The 18,582-nt window shown below is 38.4% G+C and overlaps 1 protein-coding gene across 1 annotated transcript; it reads right to left on the bottom strand.

The window, feature by feature from the left end:
* Positions 1-18,435, bottom strand: DHFR (dihydrofolate reductase). Its single transcript, XM_062600369.1, has 7 exons — positions 18,286-18,435; positions 17,928-17,977; positions 15,339-15,444; positions 14,600-14,726; positions 3,031-3,146; positions 1,749-1,864; positions 1-1,411 (listed from the first exon to the last, which is right to left on the bottom strand). Exons 1-6 carry the CDS (start codon positions 18,369-18,371, stop codon positions 1,777-1,779), a joined length of 573 nt encoding a protein of 190 aa, XP_062456353.1. The 5' UTR covers positions 18,372-18,435; the 3' UTR covers positions 1-1,411; positions 1,749-1,776.
* Between the last annotated feature and the right edge of the window lie 147 nt (positions 18,436-18,582).

Here is an 18,582-nt window from a genome sequence, read left to right as displayed (position 1 = left end):
TAATATTAATGCTTAACTCTTTATTGACTGATGTAAAGTTAGCATATATGGAACAAGAAGACCAACAAAGGAAAGTACCTAGATTTTTAAGACTGCAAAAGAACACAGAGAAAATCAAGACAATCCAGGACAGAAACTGCAAAAATTATTCTTTGTCTTAGTTAACTCTTGTCAAACTGTCATGGAAAATTCAGTGGTAGTTCAAAGTTGATATTTTAAATGTTTTTCCCTTATCAATGAAGTTTCTTTTTGTTTTTTAAAGGCAAGCAAAATCAAGTTTCAACTCTTCTATTAAAAACTGGATGCTGTTACATGCCTGCTGTACCCAGTTATATGCTGTGTAAAATATGCTGAGGGCCAGTGCTGTCTTCACTGACATTAGGACTGGGCCTTAGTGCAACATTAAGTGTTGGGCATTATCATTTGAATCTCTCACACTATTGCTTTATGTGATGATGCTTTAAAAATACAATGAGGAAAGAGTCAGCAGATTTTGGCGGGTTAAGCTTTTTAACTTTCCTTTCTCAAGGCAGTAGCTTTAGCACAAGGAAGCATAGCTGGGCAAAGTACATCCCAGCTTCTCTCCATATCACTTGGTAAGTTGATTCCTCTGCCAGCCTCTCCATGGAGCGGGATGGGGGTAGTCAATACGTAGCAATAGATTAGCACTATTCATAATCTGATATTGTGATAGTACTGGCACCCAACAACTTTGGTAACATTTGGTATTGTATGCCTTTAGAACCTAGTGTACCAATATATTGCTTGCTACGGTTAGGGAATAATAATGCAAAATATTGTTGTATTAGCTACATGTAACCAAAGAAGAAACAGAAACCCACTGTCTGTTTATAATCCATATTTCTATGACATGTACAATAGTTGAAATCACACTGGCAGAGTAAGTTAACACTACGCATTCTGATAAAACTCAGAAGGGACAAGAACACAAATTCTGTTAAGAAAGTAACGTTTATGTTCTTACACTACTAAATAGCCACAGACAAACTGACTAGCAATGTTGTATAGGAGCAACAATGCTCTGCAAGCCTTTACACAACTGTTAGATCAATGGAAAAGTTAAACCTCTTTATCAGATTAAGCTGTAATACAGTATTTTCAGTTAAAAGGAATGAGGCAGGCTGTGTTCCCAGAATGGTTAAGATGATGACAGAGGACTTCCATGAAGGATCAGTATATCCCTGGATTACTGCCTGAGACTTCTGGATTCCATTTCCACATGGCTTGAGCAGTTTTATGCTTTCTCATCCTTTTGTTATGCTTTCAATTTTAATTCCCCTTCTTCCACATATTGTAAAGATTGTTACAAATGTATATACCATCCCAATCAAGCTCAGGATCTTTGACGCCTTCTCAGTGTTGGACTTCTTGCATTAGTAGATATTCCAAACTAGGAAAAAAAAATATTCAAAACACCTGATTTACTTAGAAAAGTTTTTAATGCAGTCTACTTGCTTTAATTGCTCAAGTAATTGTTTCAGATGTTGCCTCGGGTGGTAAAGATCAATAAAAGCTCTCAGGCTACCGTAGTTGGGGCATTCCCTAGAGCTACCTCTTTCATGCTGCTGACTGCACTCATTTCTGCTGCAGCATGTATATTCAAAGTGATGAATGTGTTTTTTGGAATCATTCACTGCTGAAGTATTGTACTATAAAGAAGGATTTTCTGACAACAATGTAATACATACATAGTTACATTCAGTAAGGTTATGATTTAAAATGCCTACCCTTACGTAGAAGTACAGAAAGCCTCATTTATTGTGCCAAGACAGTTTTTTCATACACTTCAAACTTGTACTGAATGCCATTTTCTTCTTGGATATCAGCAGGGACACCAGGGTATCTGGGAAGAGAGTAAAGGAAAAAGCAGAAGCCAATGAGTAGATAAAAACATCATTGTGAGTCACCAGTAGTTTATCCAATCAGTCAGAAAAGAGTTGTTTGAAATAGGAGATGAAAATACCATGCTTACCATGGGAATACTGATTACATCTCTATTTTCAGGAATCATGTTAACTACTGTCAGCAACCTGTACACATACCATTTGAAATCAAGAAAGTATAAACCGATGTTTTTTTTTTAAAAAAAAAAAGTCTAAGAGTTTGATTAAAACCTCTACCATATTATCTAAAATGTCTGTAGAGGCAGAAGTTGACATGAACATTTTTGCTTTACTCATATGGTTTAAAGGAAATGCTATCGGTAAAGGGCTTTTACAAGTTCTATAACAGCTTCTTAAAGCAGGTGATTGCTACCTTGCAAAGTATGTCCTTCTATTCCAGCTTTACTAAAACAATTTGATTAATAGACATTTTAAAAATCTCTCCCACCCCCTGTAACAGAATAAAAATTCTGCATAAATAACACTGACTTTGAGGGAGGAAGAAATTTAACATTTTATTTGCAAAGACAGACCTCTCTTAGGTTTCTATTTTAGTGGGTGAAAAAATGTCTGCCTTTTTATAAATGAATGTTTTAAGACCAAATTCTGATTTCAGTTCATTGGCCAAAACCAAGCAAAGTATTCCTGAAAAATAACCAAGAGGGAGAGAGGGCAGCTTTGGATCAGTGTCTTGAAGCAGGCTTATGACATAAGGCACAGAGCAGTTCAGAATATGTTAGCCTTGAAGGAGGTGACTCATCCTTCCTACTCATCTTGTTTGTCTCTCCAGCATCCTTCCTTTCCTGTCCCTACCTATTCTCCCCAACTTCAGTGCTAACTAATCCTTTTCAGTTTCATGGGGTTGCAGGCAGAGAGCCTGACTTGCCTTACTTTGCATTTCTTCCACTGCTGATCTGTAACTAGCTGGGAGAGAAAATAGGAGCAGCAAGAAGAGGAAGAGTTTCTTCCCTTGTGCTATGACTCTGGGGGAAAAAGATGGTGAAGAGCACCTCTAACTTGAGACAGAATGAGGTCTTAATAGTATCCTTACTATTTTATCCTTTACTAAAGTAAATTATGAATTCTGCCATCTGAACACAAGACTGCTATGCATCTTGATACTTACTCTGAGAGAAGTTTGTAGTCATTTAAGTCAATTTCTGGAAAAAATGTGTCGCTTTCAAATTCCTGCAAAATTCTTGTCACAAACAGTCGATGATTGATTGGCTTCTCCATTGCTGCCTTTAAAAACAAAAGAAAGGATTAAAAATCAAGTTGTTTCCTGTAAAACAGCTCAACTATGCATGAAGTGTTATTCTTGCTACTGACATTTTTAATATCGTAAGACAACATCAATGTTAAGTATCAGATCCATTTAAAAGGTTAGTTTTCTTTACCACTTCTCCAAATTTTTGTTCTGTCTGCACCAGACATCACTACTGCAGCATTCAAAAAGAACTGATAGGATCTTAGGATATTTTCTACTTACAGTTTACACACTATATGCATTTATGTTAGCTAAAACTTAGTTATTCTTTTATTTATATTGCATAGTTTAAGCAATGCAGTGGAAATTGGACTCTCAATCTCCTCTTCTGGATTTTGCCCAAGAAGACTTCCTGAAAAGAGAATTTCATTTTGTTCATCGTGTTGTTAAGTGGCAGCAAGACCTGCTCTCAGATCTTGGGGCATCTGACAGAAATACCACACAGTTATACCACATTTCTAGTCTGTAGGAGTTTGCAACTCCAATGATTGAGTTATCTGCCAATTTAATGTGCGTGAGTGATTTCTGGAACATGTCAAAGATAACATTAACTGTATATCATATAACAAAGATTTTCCAGATTTGTTGTATGAAAAAGGTTATGAAGATACTTGTTAGGGTAGTTCCTCACTAACAATTTCACACAAAATCAGGAATTAAAAAAGGAAGTTTGGTCTCCAAATCAGATTGAAAAGTTGCATCTTCCAGGCCTTCCTGACATTAAAATAACCTGTTAAAAGCTATACTGGTGCCTGGATACAATGTAGTTGCTGAAATGCTTACAGCCTTTCTTTCTCTAATTTCAGTAATGAACAGTGTTCTTTGTTAAAGGTGATTCACCATGCAGTATGCTATTAGGTATTACTTTAACAACTACAGTAACCTAGTAAATGCAAATTTAATCCAGTAAAATTAATATGTAGGACTGCTGGGAAATTGGTTTCTAGAAAAGCAGCTCTATTACTAGTGAATGTCTTAAAATGAAAAAGGTAAGTCACAGCACACTGACATCCATCAGCATTGAATAGGTGTTCATCTAGTTTGTATTACAAAGTTTTTTTTTTTTTTTTTTAATAAGGGTGAGGTGAGAGGAGAAACATTCATCTGTAGAATAATGCAAAAATAACTTACTTCGCTAATAAAAACCTGCTGTGTTCTGTAAACAGAGACACTTTTGTTTTGTAGTAGATGAGTCAGTCGAGCTCTTATCTTGCTTATTGGGAATTTTTTCAGTGCTTCAAGAAGAACTCCGTACTATCAAGACAGGTCAATACTGTTTCCAATTTCCTCTCCAAGAGATGTCGTACTGTTTTATTGGAAAAAAACTCAGACACAGTTGTGCCCTATTATGGAAACTGGAAATGTAATTAAGTCTGGATTCATAATCCTGTATGATGTGTTTCAGACTTGTTAAGCACTCTTAGCCATGTAACTTTTATCTCTAGGCCTTTCTCCAAAACAGATACTACAAGTCCAAAGATGACAGCCAGGGTTTAAACCTCAGAGAACAACCTCAGGTGACCAGTTAGACCTAAGGTGACTATTAATAAGCTTGTTGAAGTTTTGGAGGCAATAAATCCAATGGGGAATGAAAGTTTAAATGTTGAATAATTGTTCTGTGTGTTTTTTTTTTTTTTTTTTTTTTTTTTAGTAGTACGTATTGGACAGCAATAGTTTTCCTAACTGAACTATATTATTTCCTTTGTTGCTGCTACAGACCTGCTGAACCATCGTACATCTGAAACTTACCTTGGTGCACCATATGCATGGTGCATATGTCCATGTGCAGTCAGACAAGCTGCAGGAAGTTGTTAGGTTTATATAAGCCTAATAGACTACAGAAACTAAACAATGAACAAAAAGAGCTTGGAGGAGAGCAATGAGCTCAAGCTGGCATTGACCCATGTATTCCTTCCCATCAACTGGGAATGCCCAGTGTTGTGATGGTTAGCATCTTAGAGATCCAAAAAGAGTACCAGATTTGTATTGTGATTTAACTGTGTATTACAACTGCTGTACTCTGCTAAGTATAATTTGTACCTGTATTATGTTTTAACTACATTGCTCCATAAGTCTGCTAAATCAAAGTCCTACGTAACAGTAAGGGTGCTGAGGGCACTAATGGGCCTTAACAGCCTCCCTTGTGGTCCCCCTCCCCTGCCCAGGCCCAGGCCCCCATTTCAGCCCAGCCCAGGGCTGTCAGTCCCTGCCCCACAACGCCACAGCAGTGTCAGTCTCCAGCCCTGCTCCAGCCCTGTTCATGCCCAGCCATGCGCTGCCCTGATCCCAGCCTGCAGCCAGCTACCCAGCCTCACCTCTGCCCAGGCTGTACCTGACCCTGGTTACCCTTGATGGACATGTTTCTGCTATGCAGACTGACTTCCGGGCTTGACCTCAGGCCCATCTCATAACCGTGAACCATGAGCCCTAGCTGGAACAGCCTTGCCTCACCGGACAAATTATTGCTCCTAGCTTCCTGTCCCTTGGGGAGCAGTGGCCCTTGATCCCTGACAGTAGCTTCAAATAGGTAAACTTTGTACTAAATGTTAAACTTTATATGTGTATAGGATATCTAAAATAACCTGATCAGAGAGCACTGGACTCTGACACCTCCTCTGCAAACTATTGCTGTGGACTGACTGATACTGGCAGGAGAGGTGCCAGTATCATGAAAACTCTGGAAATTTACATGAGGATTAAGGTATTCCTCACTGACATTCCATTACTGTTCACTCTTGCCTTGTCCCATTCAGCCTATGAATTTCACCACCTTTTTTTGGTGATGGAAATATGTTCTGGGATGTGCAGTGCTAATCTGATAGCATTTTGAAATACTTAATCTGAGTTTAATGAAGGAATTATACATGATCTATATTTATTCTAATGAACAGAATAAGGTAAATACTACTTAGTTTTAACATGACATAAAGAACATATCATGGGATAGAATATGTAAGTAGACCTTGGACATTTAAATAGAATACGGAGTAGCTAATACATAGTGCCAATGATGATGCAATACTGTGGTAAGCTAGTATGATACTTAACATACAAACTGTTTCTAGTAAGTAGGAAATGAGTTTAGTATTATTTATTTTATTTTTTGTTTTTCCTCCATTAGCCACTTAATCCTCCTAGGAGTCTATTTGTACATGTACTGGTTTCCCTGGGACGGGCATTTCTGTTTCCTATGCCCACAGGCTTACTTGCTTTTATAGCAGCTACTGAACCCTGTAAGATACTACAGCCTGATATACTAAGGAAAAGCAAATCTGATTTTAGTTCACTTTAAAGCACAGTACATCAAAACTGTGGCTATTAGGCTGTTCCTTCAGAAACAGAACAACCCTCCTCAAACCCACATGACATTCCACAAGAGAGGAAGGACAAGAGAGCTGGGGCATCAGTACTGCTCCTGTTATCCTAGGTAACACACCCTCTGTATGAATCAGAGTCCTTTATTACATATGAAGATACATAGGTATCTTCAGCATACACTGTTCTTTTTGCTGTCTTCTAGGCTCCCCTCAGTAGGCCTTTTTCTGAATCATGAAGTAAAAAGGAGGCGACCTAGCAATTACCTTCCTCAATCTCCAACCATACTGGACTGACAGTCTTATAAGATTAGATTATGTCTGCACTTACAGGACTATCACCTTGGGGTAGTTTGTCTTTGTGTAATACAGGTTAAAATACCTTAAAGCTCTGCTGCAAACAGTGATTGCACATTATAAGCAGTTTCAGAAGTACTAAATAGAAAATTAATCTTTTATAGATTTATCACCAAATCACTGTAATATAGCAGGCATAGCAACTGATTGCTGCAGAAGGGACAAATTACCTCTAGTCATTCAAAGATTCTCAGGTTTTAGAAAGAACTTTCAGTGCTTCTACCTTCCTATCTTCTACTGATTACATAAAATAAATACAATAGACAAAGCAACCATGTGAGGCACTTATTTTTCAAATGTCTTTCTGCCACTAGACATCAGCATTGCCAATCCAAACAAGATACGAGAACACTATAAAAGAAAAAGTTTCAAGAGAAATATTCTTTTCATCTGCAATCTGTTTTCAAGCCTTAAAATGTATTTGAATCACATATGTAAGCTATATTTAGAAGCCACAAGAGTATTAAAGTAATTATTTTATATATATATATATATATATATATATAAAATCTTAGACTTAAAAGTCTCACAAAGTTTTAGTCAGTCGCAATGATAACCATGAAAATGATAACCACCTTTGAAAAATCCTTCCTTCCCAAGCTGCTAAGGCTAAACTTTGGGAGAAAGGGATGGAGAGAGTACTGTGATAGTTCCCATCACCAGTTCTCTGCCAGAGACAAAGGCAGGTGCAGCAGCATCCTGTCACATCTATTGCAAATTAACTGTACCTTTCATAACCAAAATCTTCTATCAGCTTTACTGAAAACCCTGCCCATGCAGAAACAGTTACACTTTACTCATTAGACTTTTCCAAGTGTTACTCTAAAAGGAGGGCCTTTTAAATCTTTACCATTACCTTGGTAAGAACTTAAATAGCAACAGCCTTTCATAGCTTCATGATTTGTGACTGTAATTCTGATTCATACGTTAACCTTTTTTAGTAATTATTTTTCCCAAAAGAATGTCAAATCAGTATGTTTGTTAATAAGAGTACTAGGAGTATTATACTTTCCTTTCCCATTTTAAAAAAATCCTCTGACTTTATTTTGAAGAGTATACTGGAAAGGCTAGTTGTGTCCTTCTCAAATGTGTGAAAACATGAAGATACTGATTTAAAACCTATATTCAAGAATCTCAGTTAAACAGACTTGTACATCAAAGAGTTCTTCAACTCTTAATAGGAATTATTAATTAAGGTCACTAGTCTATTGCTAGTATTGCAGTTCTGCTTCATCTAATCTTATTTATAACTAGGTAAGCACAAAAAGCATTGGCCACTTGAGGCATAAACTACATTAGTTATGGATATATTTTTACAGTAAATGAATCTTGGGGGGAGCGGGAAACAGGGGGTTTCAGTGCTGTTAACAGCAGTGCTGTGACCCTATCACTTTTATATAAAGAGATGTTAGAGAATTACATTAAGATGACTCTAATCCTTTCTCAGAAAGGATTCATCTGCTCCTAAAGGGCCATAGGAATAGAGGCCAAATTTTCTTCTCATTGTCGTCTTCCTGTTCAGACAACTCCACAAAGCGATGTGGGAAAACTCTTACATAAAAAGGATTCAATGGCATAGCAATAATAAAATATAAGCATTCCATTTGCTTATATGCTGTGAAGACAGCAATCTTCCTTGGATACACAAGTGCTTAGGACCAACACTTGCATAATAGATTAAGAGTAACATGAGTTTGGTGGGACAGGTCAAACAACATACCAGCTGTGCCACCAAAACAATCACTCTCTCCCTCAAATTTCCCTGCATTGTCACAGCCAGCTGCCCACTGAGACGTTCTTTCCATAGGCCAGAACTATCCTAATGTGCAAGTATGAAGTATATATAAGCAAAGTATATAGAATTTAGTTTCCACACAAAACTGTGGTTTTGAAGACACTGCCCTCTATTTGTGATTAGATTTGAGTCCTAACACTCAAATCTGATACTGGTTTTCAAAAAAATTCAGTAGGTTTAAGCCATGCTGATTAGTTTACCCTGAAACAGAACTAACAGAGAAATCAGTGCAGTGCTACATTTTTTGCATTGACTCCTCACAGAGCAGAGCGATGCTTTTGGCCTGCAGTGTGACACCCTCTATGTCAATGGCTTTGCCCAGCTCAGAGGAACTTGCTCTTTGCAATGTTCTTTGTCAGCTATGTTCCAAGATAACAGCAGTGCTGCCAACCCACAAGAATACAGTGAGAGAGCTTGGAAAAATGAGCTTTCTGCCTAACTCTCTCATAATTGGATCTTGGTCCCTAGTCACATTTCTGACTGTAACTCTTTAAAAACAGAAGGCAACATATACATGTCAGTCTCTATTCCAGTAAGTACACAGTTTAAAAACAGTTTGTCTTACATGCAGGGAAGGGAGATAAATTACTACTTCTTTTATAGCCTATAGAAAATTCAGACATTCTAAGTAAAAGTGTATTATCTGGTAAAATTTTGGAAGGCTTAAAAAAAAAAAACCCAAAACCTCAAAAAAACTAGTGACGCAAGTTCTTAACATTTCTTAAAGGAATCACCCTTATGGTATAGCAAATATTTAAAGCTTAGCAAATGCGGCACTCACAACCCACTCAGGTTATTCATAACCAAGTGAGGCTTATATGCTTAGTCAATAAATTCTAGTTAAGAGGGCAATCAATCATCTGCAAGGGACTTGCTGCAGTAAATATGAATAGCAACTTTATAATTCAGTAACTCTGAAGAATGAAATGCAGTAGGAGATTACCAAACACAAAATAAGGTATTCAAGCTGTCAATTATTAATACATAGGAAGACACCTGAGCATGAAAATTAGATAAAATTTTCCTTTGGAGATCACTGGAAATTTAATTTTCCAGATCAAGCCTCTTTGAATAATTTCCCCAAATGCTATTTATCAAAAAACATCTATTTTCTGTCAGTATCTAGGCTGGGAATAACTAAACAGCAAAAATAACAACACTTATTACGAAAGAAAAAGAACTTCTTGTTCTGTTATGAAATTACAAGTTTGTTCTCCAAATTTAATACATTAATGCAATTCTGTACTTCAGCAATATGACCTTGAATGTCATTGTTTGCTTCCATGGCATTGAGAAAGCAACAATCTGAGTAGGAACATATTAAATAGAAGTGATATTTTTAAATGTTTGAGATGTTTTAAAACAAACTGCTTTATCAAGGTGAAAACTTGTTTGACCTATAGCCTCTTTCAGTGCTACTAAAGAGGCCTTGATTATGAGGACCTGAATCATATATTCTTCAATTTTTTTTTAAAAAAGTTTTATTTATAGGCTTTTTTCCACTGGTTAAGTTCACTGCTAGGGATGTGTGTTTGCTTTTTTTAAAAAAAAACAAAACAAAACAAAACAAAGCAAGATTTGTATTAAACACTCAACAAACAACATTATTGTAAGACTGTTCCATCCACATAAGTAAACCTTTGCCTGCTTTTTAAAATGTTCCGTCATAAAGCTTCTGTTCAATATCTGGGGATGTGACTAGACTTTTGGTTCTGATTCCTAGTAAAATCTGGATGATGTTTTTAATCAATTTGAAATACACAATTTAATCCAGTAAAAAAAAAAAAAAGCTGATTTAATTTGTATTCACCAAAATCCCTTAGGATCTCTAGGTAGCATTGTTTTTTCAGAATCAAAACCAAGATCTGAACCTCTCAGGTAAGAGACAATACTTCCATACAAAGTGCACCTACATTACTGTCTTAGCTCAGATCAGAAATGTGGTTTTGAAGTGAATCTTCCAGTTGTCCCCACTTTCCATACTTTGGTTGCAGTGGGGAGTAATCTTGGCATGCATGAACTGAATTTTTTGAGGGATGAAACCAAACCAAAAATCTGTTTCAGGAGCATGTCTGATATGGTCCATCTGCTGATAGGGACTCAAGGGACAGAACAAGTGAGTTACACCACTACAAATTTTCAAGCACATAACAAGCACACAAGAGCCTGCAGAAGGCTCTTAAAACCTCAAGTGCTCATGCAACATCATGGAGTGCCTCTCATGTTGCATTAATGCCTTCATATTTGCTGTGATCCACTGGCCCACGCTGGGCTGCTCTATTTCTCCATCCTTAGCCACACAGTCAGCAGTAGTATCTACTCCTCCAACTCAGTAGATCAAGTAGAGTGCTGACAATCCAGCATGGTGTCACATTGGGATTCAAGGATGCTGCTTATAAAACTGTGTTGTGAGAAGTCCAAAAACTTCCTTGCAGGCAAGATTACTACATTGTGGCTGTATTTTGAGATTACAAACCTCATGAGGTGAGCAATATCAAATCAAATTTAAGAACATGAAGAAATTTAAAAACATGCCTTTAGCAAAACCTCAGACAACAACCAGCCTCAAAAGCTTACCTTGGGAACATTTTGAAGCAGAAAGAGATTATTGAACTAGTCTCTATTCAATGGACTGTGGCAGCTCTTTTCCAATCTTTCTGCTCTCACTTCCTAAAACAAATACTCTCTGCTCAGCCCTCCCTGTCCCTTATGAAAATACCTATCATGTCTAGCTACTCTGCCTTCTCCTGATCAACAAAGTCCCAAGTGAGACAGTCTCCCACAGTATGCTCTTGAACAATGTATGAAGGTAACCCGTCAGTGGACTTTGATGGCCACCCTGTTAAGAGTTCACCTTCCTCTGCTCTTCAAGGTACTTGAGGCAGAAATAACCTTATGCCAGCACTTCACACTACTCTGGAGAAAACTGTGCTTGATAACCTAGGAGGTGTGGTAAAGAGGGCCATAAGCAATAGACAGCTGCATTGTAAGTGTTCAGCAACTGGCAGGCTTGCTTCTCTCTTTTCAGCAGAATAAAGGTATGAATTCTGGAAGCGATGTCAGGCAGTGGCAGAGCTGTAGTGCAAACTTTTGGCAGATGGCCTCAGTTGTGCACCTTCTATCTTCACATCTACTACATTCATTTCTTATTCTCCAGAATCCCCAGAACAATGAGATCCTACCAGCCTGAGCTCAGCTCCTGTGCCAAGGACCTCTTATCAACACCTGCAGTGGTGAAGACTCCAAAAATGGTATTATACCCATCTTTCTACTCAGCCCTTGAGAAGTCTGCAGCAGTCTGTAACAGTCAAGGAATCCCTCTAAAGTAAGTGCCGTGAGCATTATGTGTGAGCTTGTTGTTCCTTCTCCATTGCACTCTTGTGTGGCCACCCTTAAATGCAGAAGAGGATTTACTCAGCAGGCACCACAGTGTTACTTGTGAGTGAGAAGCAAAAGAAGCAAGTGAGGTACAGGATCAGGAATAGAAAAGGCTTTAGGTTGGTTGGGGCAAGGACCATCACCTGCAGGAGACAGATGTAAGTATGATGCTTTCCAGAGTGACCTGCTTTCCTCAAAGTTTGTCCTCATAAAGCTCTTCCTGGTTCAAATGATTTGAAGTTTGAGTTCAAACCCTCAAAGTACTAACAGTGAAAATGTCATGTACTAAGTAGTACCTGTTTCAAACCACTCATGTTCCACCTACTTGCTGAAGCAGTTACAGCCACTTTCTCTGTAACAGGCTTATACTGAAAAAACAGTCTGTCCTAAACCTTTAAGCCACATAAAGTAGTGAGATCAAAATAAGGCTTTAAAAACAAATATCTACTATTACTGAATAAAATGATTCACTTCAATTACCAATTGATATTTTACTTCCCACACAAACATGGTGTAATGATAATATTCTAGTAATCCTTTGTGCATTTTTAATACAGGCACTAAAAATATTATCTGCAGCTTTGATAAAGGTGTACAGCTTGTATCAAACCCTTTTAATTAAGATCACAATGCTAGCTGAAATGCAAGAATCTGTACAAAGCTGTCATATTTCTCCCTGGTGAATTACAAACTCCTTTGAAACAACTTGATTAGAAGCTTAAAAGATTTAGAACAGTTCAAATTAATATCAGATTCCTTATGCTGACCAGCACAGAAATATGTTGCAAAAATTCTCTTGATCAAGACTGCATCTTTCTTATTACTGGTGAGTAGTGGTCTTAAAAATGGCATTGTTTTCTATGAGATACCAGCCAACACAGGAGAAAATAGTGAAATTAGAAGCATATGATATAGAATTTCTTGTAAGAACAAGCAAAAATTATCAGTCTTTGCAGCACTAGATAACTGCATGTGCGTAAGAAGTAATCACTTTTGCTCACATCGTGCATCCTGCAGAATTGTAGGCAGAAGTGAAATCCAATCTCTTGCTCCTATTGGGTAATTATGCCTATTCTGAAGAGGATCTGCCTCCAAAAATAAACTTTAATGGTTGAGAATGAAGTACAGGTTATTTCTTTATGATAATACCTGATTACAGAGTGAATGGATTTGGGTATCAAATACATAGTGAGAAGACTTTACCACATGTAAAAGTGATTGCAAGACTACAAATTAAAAAAGGTAGAAGAATGTTGTTTTATAGGCTATTTGCATCTGCATCGTATTTTTCTTACAGCCTTAGTAATACCTTGTTATCTTTGTTTTTCTGCTGTAAAAGACATTCGTTAGGTTACAGAGAAGAGAGTCACGAAACATACCTTTCTGCAAGGCATAAACTGCAAAGGCAAGAAATATTAGAACACATTTTTACCACTCCATATACAAAAGATATTACTAGCCTAATTTACTGCTAGGAGCCTGGTGGTCTTTTGATCATAGCCCTGTAGTTCAGGTGCTAAACAAGAAGTGGAGTATATTTTTGGCATACCTGGAATGGCTAAAGGATAGTAACAGGACAGCCTTTTCCTTTACCAATGGTAAAGGGTATGCTTTATAATTTTTTAAATTAAGATATTTTTATTAGCAGAAAGAATGCTTATGGTCTTCCATATTCCACCTCCTCCTGATTAATGTGATAGGAACCAGAGTCTATTGCCATCATATTTAATGTGGTACTGTTTGACCACAAAGGGAAATTATATGAGAACATACAAATTAAGAGAAAATTCATTAAGTATTAAATGGCAGTACCTGGAGTTTGTAAGGCTGAAAGGATGACTCTAGGGGAGTGAATGGAGGAAATGAGATAACTAAACTTTGTATATATACATGAGAGGAAGACAAGAAGAAGAGAGGGGAGAAAGAAGGTTGAGGAAACAGAGCTGGGAAAGGAGAGATTTTATAGTACTCTTCATGGTTGCATAGCTAATAGCTTAGCTAAGAAAAGGAGGAGTGTTGCATTTGTGGGGAATCCCAAAGGCAAAAGGGGGCTTTGAGTGTGCAAAGACGCTCCTAAGGAGTGGCACACACATTGGCATCTGAATGGACACTAGAGACACGTAGGATAACCAGAGAAAACTGGGGAGTGGGAACAGCGGGGTTGTCTGATTCCTGGATATGAAAAAGCAGAGTCAGTTCTACATTTTGTCTTATGATTATCTCTGCCCATTGCTGACACCATTACCTGCCTGCTTCTCCAAATCCTCTTTCCTGCTTGTATACCTATATAAAGTGTCAAACTTTGGCTAAAATGTTGGACCATTTTTCCTTATGCCCACATCCTCTGCAGAGCCAGTCTATTCCCTTAGTAAACTAAATGTAACAATATATGCTAACAATTTAGATATTTCAGAAAAGCTCTCAAAAGCACCAGACTTGACCTATTGGTATCACTGGAGTTTGCTGGGTCATAATGAGGGAAAAACTTGTCCTTGAACTTCCTAAAGCAGGACTAAAAGGTCTTTGAGCCATCCTTCTCCCATCTGCAGTAAATGAGTAATTTAAGTATTCACTCTAATTGTACCTTATAAACTGAAGTGCCTCCAACAATCCAAATCATGTCTACTTTACTTTTTAATTCTGGTGAATCCAGAAGAGCTAAAGCATCATCCAGACTTTTGGAAAGGTAATGTGCTCCCTTTGGGGTTTCCCTAGAAAAACAAAGTTTTATTACTTAAAGGACATTCATCATGATAATCAAGACATATAATGTATTTTGCTGAATTTAAAAGTGACTAAATCTTTCACATTAGTTTACTATTTTGAAATGCCTATATTGCTAAATCATGTTAGAATTCTTGTATGACTGCAGGATGCTTAATAAATTAGAATTCCATCATATGTGTGACTTAAGAACCATTATAAGTTACAGATCTGAAGTTTTGTATCAGATGGAAAAAAGCATAATTTAAGAACTTAAATATCTATATATACATAATCAAATATAGGCTTCTACCCAATTCTAAAACATTAATATTTTCCCAATACAGCTTGTCAAAAAAAGCCCTCTAGAAACTAAAGAAATAAATATATGAGTCATAAGGACTACTGATATGACATTTTCTATGTAGATCCAGGACTAGTATTTATTTTATGCAAAGAGGGATAAAGTAATGATATACCTCAGAAACAACAGGAGAGATATTTTCGAAACAGATATAAAAATAATACATCTAGAATTACTTTATAAAGTCATGCTACCCATATTTTTTGGTTTAGTTTTGTTACTTGTTTTACAGGCTCATAATTCTTCACATACATACTTGAGCTCTCTGCTGAGCACTATATTAATTCTGTTTTTTAAAGGACGATTCTTCTCAGGAATGGAAAACCAGGTTCTTTTACCCATTATCAGTGCATTCTGTTTACCTGAGTAAAAGAGAGAACATTTATTTAAAGGGAATTTCTTCTCTATATTAAATTTGTTTTGGTAGTTTAGTGACATCTACTGGACTTACCTCCTCCTTCCAAGCTCAATTTAGTCGTTAGCAAAAGAACAAGTTTAGGCTCTGATTCTGAAGTTATTCACATGTATAAAAGAACATGTCTGTGCCTGAAAGCCATGGTAGGCAGCTGACACCAGACCATTCTTATGCACAACTGTAAACTTTCAATTGAAAGTTATGTTACATGCACTATACTGACATTGGCTCAGCTATGTCTATGGGGACAAATTCATCCCAGTGTGTGAGACCAACTCACATCCTCAGAGTAGTTCTTGCAGTGTGAATAAACATTCTTACTCTCTGCAGAAATCCCAAAGCAGCATGGAATAGTCTATTTTGTGTTTGTATGTGTTGTCATTCTATTTACATGATCAGGAATAATTGCCACAGCTTTAAGGACAACTTTTAGAACAAAAATCAGCTGAATTTAATCCAAAAGCAGAGGTGCAACAGATGTTCAAACATATTCTAGAATTCACCCATAAATATTGTTTCTGAATAAATTCAACATTCATAACCTGATTATTTCTCATATATATCCTGCTGAAAAGAAGTTTATCAACATTTCCCTTTATAAGCAGATAGAGTAGCCAGAGAAATGAACATGGAGAGAGTAAAAGACTCATACAAGGTAACACAGAAAGTTTCCTAATGCAGTAGGAGAGATTTTGGAAAGAAGAATGAGATTTGTTCACAGCTACTCTTCCTGCTTTGGCCTTTTCTGGTCTGGTCTGAGAGATGCTGGATCTATTATATCACACCAGAGAACTGATGTTTAAAATGCGTGTAAGAACTGCCTAAAACCCAATAAATACCAGATAGAACAAAGTGCTATTTAGACAAATAACTATTGTTTCAGCAGTGGCCACTGCACTTACGCAAGCAGAACAAAAGCAAGATCAAATGATGTTTCTCCACTGTATTCTTCCCAATTTCAAAAATCTGTCACTGGGACATTTTTGAGCCAAATGTGGTAGCCCTGCTGTTAAGTTTTATGGAAGCATGATCCATCAAAAGCTCTAGTTGTGAAGCAGCTTCACTGTTTGGCATCTAACATCATAGCTTATCAAAAGATTTACATGCAGGATGGAGCAAACTTTATTATTATTTATATTTAACCCATAACCAACAAACGGATGTTTTATTTGTGTCATACAAGATGGAATTTGCAGACAGACATTTGCATTTTTTTTTTGTATGCCAGATTGCCATGGGCTGAGTTAAATCTCCAAAATACAACTAACATCCTTCACTTAAGACTACTGTTAAAATGAGATTAAACATGCTTTAGGGAATAGAGAATAGACCTTCAGAGCAGAACATAGGAATATGTTCCTTGATCAAAACAATACACATCAGGCTGCTCAGAAATCTTAATGAACAGGTGAGTTTTGCTAGTTTGAGCAGGGTGTTAGGAAAAAAAAAGAATTAAAACAGCTTGATGAAGAGTCAGACAAACAGTAAAGGTAGGGCAAAAGAGCAATAGGGCAAGGTAGCAAGACTTGTCTGTTTTGCAGTGGAAAGTACCCAGTCAAAACAAATTAGCTGCCCCATCTCATCTCTTGTATTCCTGTCCCTGCTTGCTTATGCTGATTTCCCTGACTTTTTTGACACTGCAGTAAGAGGTTTTATCTCACCAAATCAATAGAAACTATCACATCACTTTGTTGCAAATGTCTCATTAAGCCTGAAAATTATTGCTGCATATAAGCAGTATGGTTAAGTTTTTTTTGTTGGCCAATACAGCACACAGGGATGGTTCAGCACCCAAACAAACACAGCAAATTGTTGTCACAAGAGCCAGAGGGAGCAATGAACGGCCAAGCATGAAGTACACAGAACAGCCAGATAAGCTAGTACAGACTAGAAAAAAACCCTAACCTGTTAACAAACACACACACAAAAAGATAATTTTGTAACTTCTTCAGTTGGAGGTGTAGGTAGAAATGCTCTCTGTGGGAGACAAAACTTTGAAATTCTGTTTGTTTACAAAGTAATTGCCAAAACAAAGAAATCAACTGGATTCAAATCCAGTTTCTTTCTCTAATTTAACCGGCAGATTACGTATTTATAAAGGGGTAAAATACTTTTTGGACCTTCAATAAAAAAGAAGTCCTTTGTCCAATTTATATAAAAATACAAATGTTTTTGTTTAAAGCATGAAATATTAAAACAAGAAACAGCAGTACATTACATAATTCCATATCATCTTTTATTAACAGGCAAACAAGAAAAGCTAGGCAACATTTTGAGGCTGAGGAGGCTTGGGAGGGGGAGAAGCGCAGTCCGTCTGGGGAAGCAGGACTGTGACATTTTGGAAAAAGAAAGTTATGGATCTTTTCTGTGACTGATACAGCATGAACTAATTTTAACAGTGGCATACTAAGGCAACAAATACATCATTACCTTCCACACGGGACGTGCTAGTCATTCTCTGGAAATACTTATACTCATTTCTAGAAACAAAACACGAAGAAAAAATTACAACGGCTCGGTGCCATGTCTGAAACGTGCCCTTGCGCCCCCGAGGCCGCAGGGGACGGTTTGCGGCCCGGCCCCGTGCCAGGGCCCGCCGCGCCCGGGGCCGCCGCGCCCGCCCGGGGCCGCCACCCGCCGCCGCCGCCGCCGCCGCTTTCCCGCCCTGTCGCCCCCGTCCCCGACTACGAGTCCCCGCGCGCAACGCGCGGCCCCCACGCCGCCCGCCGGTGGGCAACGCGCCGCGATGCGCGCTGGGACTTGTAGTTCGGCGCCGGGCCCGCGGTACCTCAGCGGGGGCCAGGGCAGGCTCCCGTCCTTCCCGATGCCCATGTTCTGGCACACCGCCACGATGGAGTTGAGCGAGCGCACCATGGCACCCGCGCCCCGCGCCTCGCACTTGGCGCGCAGCGGCGCGGGCGGGACCGGCGCTGGCTGCCGCCGCCGGGGGCCGGGACGGCGCCTCCCCGCGCGGGGCGGGCCCAGCCCGCCGCTCCCGAGCCCTGTTTCGCGCCGCAGGGGAGCGGCCGCCCCGCCCGCCCGCCCGCGTGCCGCGAGGCCCCGCCCCGCCCGCCCGCCCGCCCTT

Source organism: Rhea pennata, chromosome Z (assembly GCF_028389875.1).
Source record: "Rhea pennata isolate bPtePen1 chromosome Z, bPtePen1.pri, whole genome shotgun sequence".
Classification (NCBI taxonomy): Eukaryota; Metazoa; Chordata; class Aves; order Rheiformes; family Rheidae; genus Rhea; species Rhea pennata.
Note: the sequence above shows the minus strand (reverse complement) of the source record. Positions and strands in the feature narration are given on the sequence as shown.

What these genes read in the sequence shown, in the direction of transcription:
- DHFR (XM_062600369.1), bottom strand. Translation starts at nt 18,371, where the DNA reads ATGGTGCGCTCGCTCAACTCCATCGTGGCGGTGTGCCAGAACATGGGC. An exon ending in CTGCCCTGGCCCCCGCTGAG is followed by an intron (nt 17,978 to 18,285) that starts GTACCGCGGGCC and finishes TTTTGTTTCTAG; the next exon opens with AAATGAGTATAAGTATTTCC. An exon ending in GACTACAAACTTCTCTCAGA is followed by an intron (nt 1,865 to 3,030) that starts GTAAGTATCAAG and finishes CTCTCTTCCCAG; the next exon opens with ATACCCTGGTGTCCCTGCTG.